Genomic DNA, 14,711 nt, shown 5'->3' with positions numbered 1-14,711 from the left:
AAACTGGCAGACCTACCAAGGTGGTATTGTACAGAATACTGGGCTCTTGGGGACTTCAACATGAGATGTGCTGTGTCCAACTATTCCACAGGCACAGCAGCACCACAGAGGCTCCTGTGCTTCCTTGGTTCCTGCACCAGGGACAAGGAACCAGCAGATTTCAGCAACCCCCTGTCACCCAGAAGTCCAGTGGACTCTGCACAGTTCTTTCCTTGAGGCACTTGTACAAAGCTGCACTGACTGACACATCCAGCAGGTCCTTCTGCCACCACTGAGCTCACATCTCAAAACAAAGCACAAGGTTGATGGCCAGGGTCAGATGAGTCACCACAGCAGGAGCAGCAGAAAGCAAATGAGCCACAATGAACAAGAGGTCAGTGAAAGGGGCACTCTTTCCTTTATCAAAAGGCCACAAGGTGACCCTGCAGAAGCAGTTCCTGTAAGTTGTCACTGAACATTTTTGGGTGAATATGATGACAGCTGAAGTGGAAGAACACTGAGCAGCTCATAGGCAGGCAGCAGTGCCTGGAAATGTAACAGCAACAGCACTATGGTCAGAGGCTGAGTGGTATGAAATACCCACTGTAATCTGCTTGAGGAAAAATGCCTCCCAGCTATTAATTTTAATTCCATCTCCATAGGGGTGACTCCTCTCTCCTCAGCTCTAAATAAAGTGTTGACAAAATTACAGACAGGCCACACGTTATCAGCTGCCTCACACTCAGGGCTTCTCTGTGTGACTGGCATCTATCATTCCATCCTGCATTTATTTGAAAATAGTGTAGTGAAACTAGTAGAGCCTGTAATAGTGTTGATCTACAAGGGTCAAGCAGCTGGGCCTAATCCCCATAAATTCAGGTGGTATGACTGCAGTGGACAGTGTCATTCTGACAGTGTTTTGGGCAGTTCCAAACAAGCTTTAGGAGAAGCATCTCCTGTTTCAAATGTCAGGCTTGACCTCATTGTTCCAGCTGAGAAGCAAGATGGAGGATAAAAAGACAAAGATGGAGCAGAAAAAGGAAGGGGAAAGCAGAAATTACTGCTATAACCTAGCGTTCACAGCCTGTTTCATTGTGTTGTTTATCAGAAGTGAAGCTCTTTGCAGGAATTCACCTCCACCACCAAGACACAGTCTATGGCAGAGCACAGCTCAGAACAGCCTGAGCTCTGTGGGGGTTGTTACACACCATCTCCTGGGACTGCCTGTTCTGTAAGCCCCTGGCATTCAGCATTTCTGAGCTGCACCATAAAGGCAGCTCAGATTTTGCCATCCTTATTCACACTCTGCAGCATCAGTGATACCCACAGGAGGCTGGGAAAGGGAACTGGAGCAGTTCCTACACTGAGTGGCTGCTTGGACTCTTGCCTTCCACAGTGACTGTCCTGAGTTCACAAACTAAACCCTGCCAGGTGTGTGGAATTCCACATTAGCAAGGACAGTGTTTTTCACATATTCCCTTCACTCAAAGTCTTCTTTCTACAGTGCTGCTCACAAAAGCAGTGTCCCATCAGCTCAAGCTTTCAATGTGAGAGCAAACATTCTCATCATAAACTGATTGCAAATTACCTCTCGAAACAAAGCTTTTATTACTATCTGTGTGTTACAAGGAAGGAATCTGTGACACTGAGGGACAAGTGAAATGCTCAAGGTCATGTGAGCCAGTGGCTATTCCTCCACTTACACCCCTGGGAGACAATGCTTAGTATTATTTTACAGAAGTCTCCATTTGGCTTAACACTTACTGACATGCAAGCATGCATTTGCAGAACTGGGATCATATGGCAATGAGTCACTGCAGATATTTGGCCACACCACCAGTATAAATTATTTCACCTTTAACAGAAAATAAATTCAGAATCATAGAACATTTTGAGTTTTCATGCCTTTGCTTACAAACACTCATAATTAAGAAAATAAGTAGGCTAGACATATTATCAAGCTTTTGCATCCACACTAGTCCTTTAGCTTCAAGTTTGTGCTTGGCATACTTTGGTATCTTTGCTTTTGTGGTTGTGGATTTTTTTTTTTTAATCAAAAGATTGCTTACCATCCTATTCACCAAAATTCAAATGTTAATATAATCAAATGTTTATAACAAATGTTTTGTTATAAACAAAATCCTAACCTTATTATAACTGAGACTTCTGGCACCACCTCAATGATTCTAAGGCAAGGTTTATATCCAGTCCATCCTTTGGTATTCTACCCAGAGGAAATAGGAGAGAGCTCCATTTGCAGTCATGCATGAAGGGGAGAATGCCAGAAGTCTCCTTAATCCCACAAGGCACTAGTAGGGCCAACAACCCAAAGGCAATACTGCTGGCTTTCCAGGCATGTTTATACTCTGAGAGTCCTGTACTTGTAGTATTGGTTTTACCACTAAGAATAAGGGGAGCTGTAAGTCTTTAATCATTATATGCAGGAGGGTTGTGAATTTGAAGGTAGAGTACTCTTTATGAACATCTCAGAGAAATTATAGGAGCCATGGCAAATATTATACCACTGTACTGGAAAGGGATATTAAGCTCTTGCTGATGTCAAGTACCCCATGCTGCAGCTTTTTACTGCCTGCTTCTAAGCCTTTCCCCACCCTGAACTAGCAGCCAGCTACAAACCATCTCAGACTTTGGGATATGCACTTCTCATTTGACATGCCAGCAGTTTAAAGTTACAGCCACTAAAATCAGCACTAAAGTTATGTGTGCATCATTTTATATTTTCCCCTACTGCATCTGTGAGAAGCCCAGGCTGGTACACTGTGACCTCCAGGCAAGCTGATGGCAGTGCAAGGAGGGAGCTGTGCTCTGTGGAGCTGTCAGGGCCATGCACATTACCCCAGCACAGCAGCGTTCACACACGGACAGACAGACGGACAAGCATGACGTGCCAAACACACTTGCAGCATGTCAGGCATATGTTGCCTGATGTCATCCAGCATTAAGGCAAGTGGAAAGGATGAAAGCAGCAAAGCAGTGCACCAATCAGGACTCCTATATTCAAACAGTCATTAGAAAGAAAGCACCAATGGAACAGAGGCTGGCCATGACAGGATCTCACCTGGAGCTAGACTTTAATCTCTTGAGATGTGATTCTGTAAGCACTGTGCATTCCCAGTAAAGCCAATGTGAGTGCAGGAGACACAAAATGTTTTAAGAGCTCAGTCATGCTTCACTCCATAAGGATTTGTCTCATTTGGTTGTTAAAGTGAGAAGAGAATTAGGGCACCAGTTAAAAATAAGGTAAGACAGAGGTGGAAATACAATGTAATTGCTGTATAATAAAAAGTGCAGTTGTTTTGTGGCATTTGTCTTTAGTTCCAAATTAATTTTGCTAGACACATCTATTACCACAGACCAGCTCTGAGAGTAAACAGGGGCTTTAGGATTTCAGTCTGATCCCTCAAACCCTTACTTATTTGTCCACAATGCCTTTAACAGAAAACATGCCAAAACCACTATGCAAAACAGAAGTGTAGTAGGAGTATTCTCAGATTGTTATTTTTGCAGTTTCAGAGGCATTTCATTTTACTTAACAATTTGTGATGTGCTGTCAAAACAAGGCAAGAGAATTAACCTGGATTTCTCCTCCTCCCCTCTCCTGGCCTTGACTTCAGAGCTATTCAGTGAAGCAAAATAATGGAAGAGTCTAATATTTCATAGTATTTCAGCTCATAATATTTCAGTATTATGGTCCCCTGAGGTATAAACAAAACAAAAAACGAAATAAAGTTACAAATATGATGACTTACAGTGACCTGCTGACAATGAACTGGTTTATCGATATTTTAACCTTACAGTTACATAGGGTCTGTCTATTGAGGCTGCAAATTAACCATGCAGTGAACAAGACCACCCACACTTTAGCTTTCTTCAGAGACTCCCTCTTCAGTCTGCTCCTCCTGGCAGAGATTATTGATTCGGACACCTCAAAGAGCACATGTGAAGTACTTCCAGGAGTGGGTTGGCTCTAAAAACAACCCAGTGACTTTCATATGATGTGAAACCCACGCTAATACTCTGTCCTAGATCCCAGATAACTGCATGAATGAGGGGCTCACATTTCCTTGCCTTGTTGGCATGTCCAGGGGCTACAGTGACCTGTACAGTCAGAGGAGAGCAGCCTGAGAAAATCTCCCATACACTGTGCCTGCATTATGCCCAACACTGCTCTTAGGTCTGAGGTGGTCCAGTTAATTTCAGGGCAGAATGATTTGAATTCACCAGCAATTTGGACCTGGGCTTGTGACCAGGCTTATAAACTCCCCTGAGCCCTGGAGCACTGGGGCTCTGCACTGAGAGTGCAGAAAAGCCCACATGCTCACAGCAGGAGTCACAAATGTTTAGCAGAGCTTGCTGGCCTCAGCTGAGGGCCGGCAGCTCCTCCTGGACTGACTGCATTTGCAGTTAATCTGGTAAATCAGCACAACACTCCCTGAACTCACATTATTAAGGCTTTTCCATTATCAAGAACATCAGAGCTTCCATCACTCTTGAGAGCAGAGCAATAGCTGTACTGCAGGGGAGCTGCACGCTTCATTTTGGGATTTTTTAACTCTGGTGCAGAGTCTCAGCAAATGAGCAACATCCTATCGTGAAAAGAGCAAGGAGGAATTCATAAAGCAACTTTGTTAAATTAAGAAGAATTAAAAATCATCACTAAGTACACAGGCTAGACTAGCAGAACAGAGCTAAAGTACCAGCTGCCAAGTCCTGGGCACTGTGTGATTCCCAAGTGGGTAACAGAGCTTTGTGTCTTTTACCACTGCCTGGTCTATTTTCTGTTCAATGCTTGCAGCTTCCATTAACATTAATGAGCCTGCATATGTGCCTTGAGGGTGAGAACATATTCCCTCTGTGGCTTCAAAACTTGTTTATAAATCCCTCCCAAAATCACATTGTGTTCATTGCTCTGCACAGAAAGCTATTATAATAGCTATGAGAGCTGCTCTGTTCATTCCCTTCCTTCCCCTTGCTTCTCTGAGGGATGAGGAAACAGACCTGGAAAGATGAAGGGCTGAAGAAGGTGATGCAGGGAGGTAAAGCAGCTCTGGAACCTGCAATCTGAAAACTGACTTGCTGCAGGGAGGGGCAAACTGAAGTCTCAGCAAAAGCAGAGCAAACCAAATCCCAAAGCACTGAAAAACTACTCCCACCACCACCACCCAAAAAGCAAAGCCTTTGAAAGTCTCTAAGCTATTAAATACTAGAGAACAGAATAAAATCTTTGCCATGTTCTAGCTGCTTGAATGCAGGTCAGTGGGAACAAGCTCCTGGGCAGAATCCCAACACAGTCAGGCCAGTGCTGCCCTCCACCCTTCCAATCCCTGGGGCAGCAAGGAGGCTGGGAGGGGCAGGGCAGAGCAAAGGGAAAGACATGCCAGGGTTCCATTAGGGGCTGCATGGCTCTAACACTGCTCAAGACACCATACTCATCCCCATGCCAGCTGGAAACACAGGGCACACACTTCTCTGGAGTCAGGCATGGCAGCTGAAAGCCAACTCCACCTCACTCTACTGACAACAAGGCCTGTGATTTCTGACTTTTCTGCCCTTGACTTTCCCCTTCGTCAGTGCCAGCCCTTCTCCCAGTGTGCACAGATTGACATTAAGCTCTCTCAAGCCTCACAGGCTGCAAGAGATACAGTGCAGCATACAAACAATTATGGGAAACACAGCACTGAGATCAAGAATCAGATTAAGGTATGTGAAGGAAAACACCTTGCTCTACACATGGCTGCTCAACAGCAGCTCATGTTATACCTATATAGCTAATGTGAACCAAGCTGCAGCTTCCCACAGGGAAAAACTGTGCTCAAATTGTGCAGGCTGTAGAAAAGAGGAAATGAGCTGTAAAATATACAGTGCACAGTATGCAAGCACTGAGGCCTCTCAGCACAATGTCCCACTGCAGCTCAGACAGCACCTGGCTGAGGAGCCCCTGCCCAGGGAGGATGCCCTGGAGCTGGAGTTCAGGAGGCAGCGCACCCTTGTGCTGCTCTGCCATGCTGCCCTTTCTGCTCCCAGGCCACATCCCAGCACTGCAGCCACAGTGACAAGTGGCCCAGGCTGTGGGGAGCTGATGGCAGGAGCCATGGCACAAATCTGGTGCTCCCTGCACAGGGCTCTGACAGGCTGCACTGCGGGATGCTGCTCCCCAGGCTTGCCTGCTCACTCCTCTCCCACAGCTCCTGTCACAGGGTGCAGCAGCACTCACTCCTCAAAACCGTCCCTAAAACACGGCACTGTGCTGTGTCAGCAGGAGCACCTTAAACTGCCCACAGGTCAACTCACCAGAACCCATCTGTCAGTCCCTTTAGACTGGTTAGGCCTGACTAGGGCTCATTAAAGACATTTCTTCCTTTGGTAGGCATGGATGAAAAGATCTGGGAATAAGATCTGGCTATAAGGAATGACATGTCATGGTTACCACAGAGGACACTATTTCTAAGTTCAGGTTAAATACATTATTCACTAAGGTAGGAAATAAAAGGAAACCAGCTCTATGCAAAACCAGCAAAAGTGCTAAATCCCTTTAACCCAAACTCTGCTTAATGAGAGCAGCAAAAGTTCAAATTCACAATGAAGAGCCATCAGTCTAGCTGACAGAAAACTGGATTTATGAGAGAGACCAACCGGACTGCAAGCCCAGTTACAGTTACTGTAATTGCTTTGCTCCTGAGAAAAATTTTCCTTTCAAGCTGCCCACCTTAGAAATTGCTGAGCTCACTGCAAGGGCTTAGAAGGCAGCAGCAAGGAGGATATCTTCTTTCCCAAGACACTTGGAAGGAAAACACTAAACAAATTGAGTGGGTTCAAGAGGTGGGTCTCCTGCAAGCATTTTATCACATCAGTGGTAAATTTTCCTTTGCTCTAGCAGCAGCAGCAGAATTACAACCATGAATAGCATTGTGAAAATGTTATTCTGAGTTTTAACAGGTATCAGTGTGCATGTTTGGATGTACATGCAAGTAAGTATATAGAACCTGCTTTCTCATTACACATGCATTATGCAGACATAAATTAAATTTTATAATCAAATTATGTATTTAATGTGTATTTTTATATAATGTAGTACTCCATATGACTAAGCAGAATTTAATAACAAAAAATGAACTTTCAAAATGCAGTTTACTTATATCTTTTCATTTTTATTTGCACTGCAGCAGATCTGTAAACCTTTCCTGTAGACATGAAGTGATCATATCAAAAACCCTGCTTGAGGCTGGTTACATCAGCCAATTATACTGCTTTATTACTTCCTTTATCTGTGAGACTGGGCACTGAAAACAAATCAATTAATTATACTCCTGTATTTCTGCAATAAAGAGCCTTTCAGGATGAAGATTAGATATGCCTTCTATGCTGAAATGTTATTTTAAATTACCCTTTTCAGTTCACTTCTCACTTCCAATGTGTGATGCATGGGGCACAGCTCCATTTGTTTGCTGTTCCTACCAGAGTTTGAAAACCCTGAAGAAAAGACAACCCACATTTTTAAAAAAATCTTTCTAGAAATCTGTCACAGAAGAGAAATGCATTGGGTGGAAGGCGTTCAGTGGGTGCATATGAGAGGCAGCCTGAAGAGTGAAAAATGGAATATTAAAGCACAAGAGAGGATATAAAGTGTGGAAACACACCAACAAAGCTAAAGTCAAAGAGAAGTATGCCTTCAGGCCGGAGAGGGCTCTTCCAGGCAGAGCCAAGGTAGGCTGGGATGAACAAAACAAACCCAGTGCTGCTGCACAAGACGGGGCCAATGTGTGTCACTGCAGCTTCAGGGAAGATTCTCACTCTCCCACAAATATGGGAGCCAGAGCACTTACAGGAGAAGTGCACAGAACCAGTGGGGGTGCTATTGCTGCTATTTGTGCTCAGGAGGAAAAGGTCCTTCAAGCTCATGACCAAATTTATTCTGCCCCTTCTGCAGTGAAGTCAGACATATTCAAACCAATCTATTGTCATGGCAGATATTACCATGGGATAATATTCAATATTTGATTTCACCATGATCAAAAAGAGTATCAAAGTTACTATCAGTTACTGCTTTTGTTTGTACAAACAGGATCACTATCAAAAAGCAAAAAGTAAACACGTTTAATAAAAATAAGTGACGAGGCTGTCCCTGGTTGTCTAGAAAATGTAGCAAATTCCTTTTCAGGAGTAGCCACCAGGTCAGACAATAGACATTATAGTCTGAATTATTCTGCACAGCCATAAAAATTTAGGCTGAGAACAATTTTGACTAATCCTTTGTAGAGATTCCACGGCAGTTGATGGAGAAACAAGAGGGGTTTTCATCATTATCTCCCATAGTTCCTGGAAAAGGCTCTAGTCATTTAGCCTGCCAATACCACAATTACATGCAAATGCGTGAGACACATGCATATAAAAACATTTGGGTACAATATAGACAACAGTGACTGAAAGTTAAACCTGCCTGTTCTTGGACCTGAGCTTTCAAAGACATCCAAAAGAAAACATGAATATTGTATCCTACAGAATTTCTCACCTGAAATTAGGAAGAAGAAGGCTTACAAAATCTCAAATTCAAAGTTTGCTACTAGAATGAGAATTGTTACATATGTAAAGACATAAGTAATGACCTACAAAAAATAAGACTAGTAGAATCAGAATTTCACAGGATTCTCTGAGTAAAATTTCATATACTAAATTTGCTGGGAATTTATTTTTGAGCAACAATCATAATTTCATATTCAGTGACAAAGCTTGTCTAATGTTTGTATCAATCAATACTGCAGGTAATGAACTTTGGCTTCCATCTGTTCTGCACCTCTTTAGAGGCTCTAATCAATGTATGGCCATAGATTTTATATAAACATTCCTGTATTAGCCAGATTACTGGGAAAATTCATCCAAAAAAGTTACCTTGGAGTGCACAGCTGATAACAAAGCCTCTCCTAGTGACAGTAAAACATCTTAGAAATCCAGTCTGTTCATCTAAACACCATATTGTACCACCCCTGAATATATCTGTGCTAAAAAATTGACTGCTGCCTTATAAAAAACCCAATCCAAACCAAAAAACCTACAATCTGATATTTCTATGTATTAAATTCTTTGGTGAAACCCCAGTATACATAGAAGCAGGGCAAGCATTCTGAACACACAAAACCAACAAAGTTTAAAGGGTTCTGTCAATTGAAAACCTCCAGGAACAACTTCATTTTAGCCTGAAAGTGTCCAATGCTGCTCTACTTGCAAAGCGGCAGAATGAGCATAATACGTGTCATAAATTAAACATCAGAAAGATTCTTAATGTTCCATGAAGGCATTTATTCACACTGAAAAGTAACATTTAGGTATTATCTTTTATGCTGGTGATGGAGTATTACTCATTCATCAGTTTTTTTCAGAGAGTTGCTATGAATATTCAGCTCTTGATGACAATAGTGAGAATCAAGGTGCTCTGCAATCCTTGGACTCTGGTATGGCACCATTGTCATGCAGAGGAACCAGAGTGAACAAGGCTGCAGCACCACACATGTCACTCATAACTCATGTGATGGGATAGATCAAGCTCAACCTGCACAGAGTGGAGGAGGAAAAGTGTCTTTGGAAACAGAAATGTCAACCAAGTTTGAACTTTGAAATCTGTCAGAAGGGACATGACTACATATTCCTTTCTTCAATTCAAATTTCAGATGGCAGATGATGATGAGGGAAAGGAAACAAAATTGTCAGAACCTTCCAGAATGACAATAATGCTGAAGAAAATCTAGTTCTGTGAGGACAAAAGCTGTATAAGGGGTCTGCCATGACTTCTGTGAGGCTGGCAAAATACTTGGATGTATTTCAGTTATCACTGTTATTATTGCTACTTCAAATCTGTCAAGTTCTCTTGGTTCTCAGCAAATGAGGAAAAGGGCTGGGATATGGATGTAAAACAGACTCCATTCCTAATCATCCTAGAGATGGTGCTGAGGTCAGCTGCTCTGAACAGCACCATGTACTGTGTGACTCAATTCACACTTGCAGGAAGAGTCATTATACAAATTATAATACATTAAACCCTTTCCTACTACCCTGTCTGCCAAACAAACTTCATCTAGTCTTGGTGATTCTGGTTGGACAGATTCAGGGAAAAAGAGTACTAAGAGACATATTGAAGAATTATAAAAATACTTTAAAATGTTGTATTTTTAAAAAGAGGTTTAGAGTAATGTAAGAGCTCCTGCCTTTCACCTCAGAGCATATCAGACCAAGTTTTTGCCTCTTTTGATAGTAAACTAAAATTTGAAAGACTTTCTGATGAGAAAATTTAAATATCAAAGTTAAATTGTTTCTGTGTAGGCTTTGGTCCAGTAAAATTGTGGAAAACTGCTTTTGTTAAGGACAGTCACTTAATGCTTGCATTTGTCATGTTAGTCTGCATGGAGTTGATGTCATGGTTGCTGAATAAGACAAGATATGGAAGTCACAAAAAATGTCATAAGCACAATAACTACCAAGACCATAAATAAATCCACAGCTTTGCTCAGCACTTGTGTTCAACTTCACAATCATAGACATATGTGCCACCATGATTTACACATTCATTGGCATCTTTGTTATCAGTGACAACTTTTTAAAATCAGATTTGCTTAAAGGGAGTCATAGCATGAATGTAGCTAACAAGTATTTCTGGCCACAGCACCAAGCAAAGGGATACACACTATGAGGACAATGTGCTGCATCAGATGTCAAACTGATATGTAACACAGCAGTGGGAGACACCAGCACTGATCAAAACAATTTGTTCTTATGGGTTCCTTCCTATAGTTCACACTGTGAAGCAGAGTCATCCTGATCTCTCTAGGAGAGAGTACAGCTGGTCCTACTGCTGCACAGAATGTATTTACAGCATGGAATAAAGAAAGGAGATGACCCCTACAGTGTTAGCTCATCTTTAGCAGTGCAGAGTAAGGAAGCAATGTCTTTACTAAAACTATTTGTTAATTCTCTGGCTGAAATGTAACTGGGAGGAATGGGAAGAGAAAATGTAGACGCGGACACAAACAGAAGCTTTGGGCTATCCATAATATCATCCTGGCTAAAATTTTTACTGTTGGATGATATTTCCTGATGAGGAGTTTCAGGGCCATGAAGTATTCTTTTTATTAATTTCTGTTCTTCACTCCTTTGTTGACAAGAGCCCTTTCCAGAGCTGTGGTTTGCACCATGCTAATTGTATGGTCAGTGGTCCTTGGCTGGTGGGCAGATAACATTGGCCTAACATTCTAACTGACAACAATCTCTTCCCCCTTCATTTGGAATAAATTCAACTCATTCTCCAGTATACATACAGACCATGTAAGTGGTGCAGTTCTGCGATAAATGTCAAAGGCAAAACTATCCAGAACAGTTGGATAGTTGGTCCAACATTTAGACATGAGCAGTCTAGGATACCTGTGTTGACACTGTTACACAAATAGAGAAACATACAGCTAATTCTTAAATGCAACAGGAAAATCTTAAGACTGGCTCATCAACCCCCTTTTTCTCAAAGAATTTCAGTGTTACCTTCAGTCCTGTCTGGTAGTTTCCCACTTTTGCTTGTTGTTCCAGTGTTGACAGTTTCAGACGAGGTGCTCAGTTTGGTGTTGGGGTCTCGCTTCGGTTTTGGAGGCGGCTGCTTTCGAGAGCTGCTGCTTTCATCATCAGTTCCTCCAACTGAATGAAGAGACTGGGATCTGACAGTGAAGCCACTGGAGCAGGGGTGTGGCAGTCTGTCCTGAGGAGCAGGCATTGTCATAAATCCCATGCGGAAATGTTTCCCCACGTAGCTACCTTCATTTCCTCTTGCTACTTCTCCACCTATGCTGTAAGAGAAAATACAAATATAAGCAAAAGGTCCTCCTTTGCCTGAACCATATCTGGAACCAGGGTCTCAGTTCTGCCTGTGACAAGCAGACCATGTTTTTGAATTTGAAAACAAGAAATGCTCTTCTCTGGAAAGAAAATGACTACTAGAAAAGTCTATTTTTCAGTATAAGCTGCCAACAACTGATATATAGATACACTGCTAAGCCCTCAGAATTTTACAAAAAGAAATCAAGACAAGCTTTTGTCAGGTTTCATAGTATTCTAAATAGAAATTTTCTACAGAACAAATTTCAAACATTGAAAGTCAGAACTGAGTTTTCAGGAAAACAGGAGACTGTGAGTAGGGCAAAGAATAACACTTTAGAAATACAACAGGGGGTATTGATCCACACCCTCTGACACATCTTTGACTACAGATGCTCATGTAGCTTGGGAAACAAGGCTCATGGCATCCAATCAATCTTTTCCCTTGAGACAAAAGAATGGTAGAGAAGAAATATTCTAAAAATTACTTGTCTATAGGAAACTCAACATCACATCAAATCCACGTAAATCTGCAACACAAGCAGCTTCAGACTAGTAAATTACAAGTGTAGGAGATGAAAAGGCCATGGACACCAGGTGGGACACCAGGAAGAAAATAACCTCCAGCCATTTAGAAACACAGGTAAAGAAGAAGGAAAGTTAAGTTGAAACAAGTGCTACCATACCAATCACTGCATTTTTCTGAGGGTGGCATGACTGAGAACTTGATATTATTCCTGTTCCACTCATGCTTATCAGTTCTGAAAAACAGCTCTTACTGGTGTTTATACTGCAAACCAACAGCACATTTCAATTCAGGCAAGTCAGTGACTATGCAAAGAAACTCAGCAACACACACAGGTCAATGTGGGCCTGTTTGCAAGGAGGTTTGAAATGGTACCACTGTGGGCACACAGAAATGTCAGCACAGGAACTGTGAAGCATCAGAGAGCTCTAATTAGCTCCTGTTCCCCCTTCACACAGAGTAAAACTCTAATTTGGGTAAATCCTTCTCTGAAAGTTTCTTACTTGATCTTGCCTTGGTCTGGTGAAGTTTATTTGGTGCTGGTACACATTTCCTTTTTTTAAAAGAGAAGAACATGTCTCAGAAGTGTGAAGAGTAAGCAAGGCCACCTCATTTCCACCCCATCTTCACTGTAGGTAAAACACAAGCTGTATCTAATTGTCCTAAAGGCATCAGACTGGCAATGAGCAAGTCTGTATATATACAGCTTAAATATATATATATATATATATATATATATATATATATACATAAGCTTTGTACCTGATAAAGCAGAACCTTTGTTTGCTTATTACTCTCCCTGCATTTTTATCCCATTTACTCTCCACTTTCAAAACTGGTTAACAACAGAACAGGTCTAACTGACCGTGTGCCACTTTCCAGGGACACTGACACCTACCCACAAATGTAAACGTGTGCACGCATGCCTGCCACACATATGCACACACTGGTCCATGCTCATAGCCAAGTTGTTACTAAATCCTAATTGGCATCAATTCTGAAGGGATTTGCAGCCAGAAAGATCAAGAGGTAGAACTCATTCATTTGAATATTCTAAAAAACCTGTAGTTAGTTCGAATGATTAACTATGCCTCCACTAATCTTTCATAAATTGTTCTGAAAATAATATAATCCTCTGACACTGGACTACAGAAAGAGCCTGTCATATTATTTAAAGAAGATTACTATCCAAACATGATGAAGAATGCAGGTGGGGAGTCTGCTTCCTTTCTTAAATCTATTGGATAATCATGTTTAGCAAAGAAAATTTCAGTTTGCCATGTCTCCAATATTACAATTCTTAATAGTTTACATTATTTAATTACTGCATTTACTTCACTGCTGTGAGAAGGTGTTTGGACCATCCACAAAAACCAGGTTTTATGCCAAGCTGGGTGGACTTGTACAAATCCCTCTAAGGTGATATAATTCACCCTTTTCCTAAGAATACACAGAACTGCATTTATATGAAATGTGGGGGTGTTTTTTTGCCAAACTGCTGCATCTTGTATTTCAGAAATGAAAACTTATAAAATGTACTCCTGGTGTCTAAATGCATTGTATCATTAAATAATTAAATCAAATCCTTCCCCCCACCTTAATTTTTCTTTCTTTACTTAATTTCAACATAGATGAAACCCTCACCTGCTTCCTACACTTTCTCCAGAGCAAAGAGCCTAGAGCCAGGTGAGAGAGAGGTTGTGGCTACAGATGGGAACAGAACTTGCTGCTGTGCAGCATCACAGCTGGAATAGATCTCGTCTTGCTTTCCTACATCCTCTGCTCAGCTACCAGGGAAAACCAGCACAGCACCATTTTCCTGTTTTCAGCCACATTCAAAGGAGTATTCATTTGTATTTGAATGCAGGAGCCAACACTCAGCTGCTGGTGAAGCTCTGTAAGCCAAAAACTGAAGAAGACTGCCCTCCAATCTTTGGTCCTGGGTCCTGGTCATTAACCAGGATCACAATAGACTAAGGTTTGTTCCCTACACTGGTAGCAATTCCCAGGATAGGGCAGTGGGTGTTTCCCAGCTGGCTCTGACCAGTTCACACCACCACAACACACAGTGGGATGCCAAGTTCACACCTCAGCAATGCAGACCAAAATCTCCTGTGTGTAAAGAGAAAGGAAGAACTCCAGAGTCGCATCAAGAGCACAAAATCAAAAGCAAGATGTCAGATTTCAAATGTAGCATCCCCTGCCCTCAGGTAGCAGCATCCTGAAGGTCCATTTAGACTTGTGCAATGCACGGTCTTGCTGTTGTTACATCATGAACCCCGACAGAATGAAAGGACTTATTTATGCACTCCTCCTGCTCACAGCCACAGGAATTGGC

General features: G+C 42.0%; 1 protein-coding gene across 1 annotated transcript in view; it reads right to left on the bottom strand.

Moving 5' to 3' along the window:
* Positions 1 to 14,711, bottom strand: part of NYAP2 (neuronal tyrosine-phosphorylated phosphoinositide-3-kinase adaptor 2) — a 132,215-nt gene that overhangs the window by 59,202 nt on the left and 58,302 nt on the right. The window contains exon 4 of the mRNA XM_058812272.1: positions 11,521 to 11,819. Within this exon, the coding sequence (XP_058668255.1) occupies positions 11,521 to 11,819 (299 nt within the window). The remainder of the gene's footprint in view (positions 1 to 11,520; positions 11,820 to 14,711) is intronic.

The sequence above is a fragment of the Ammospiza caudacuta genome, chromosome 11 (assembly GCF_027887145.1).
Source record: "Ammospiza caudacuta isolate bAmmCau1 chromosome 11, bAmmCau1.pri, whole genome shotgun sequence".
NCBI classification, from domain to species: Eukaryota; Metazoa; Chordata; class Aves; order Passeriformes; family Passerellidae; genus Ammospiza; species Ammospiza caudacuta.
The sequence above is the reverse complement of the archived record's forward strand: the minus strand, read 5'-3'. Positions and strand labels throughout refer to the sequence as shown.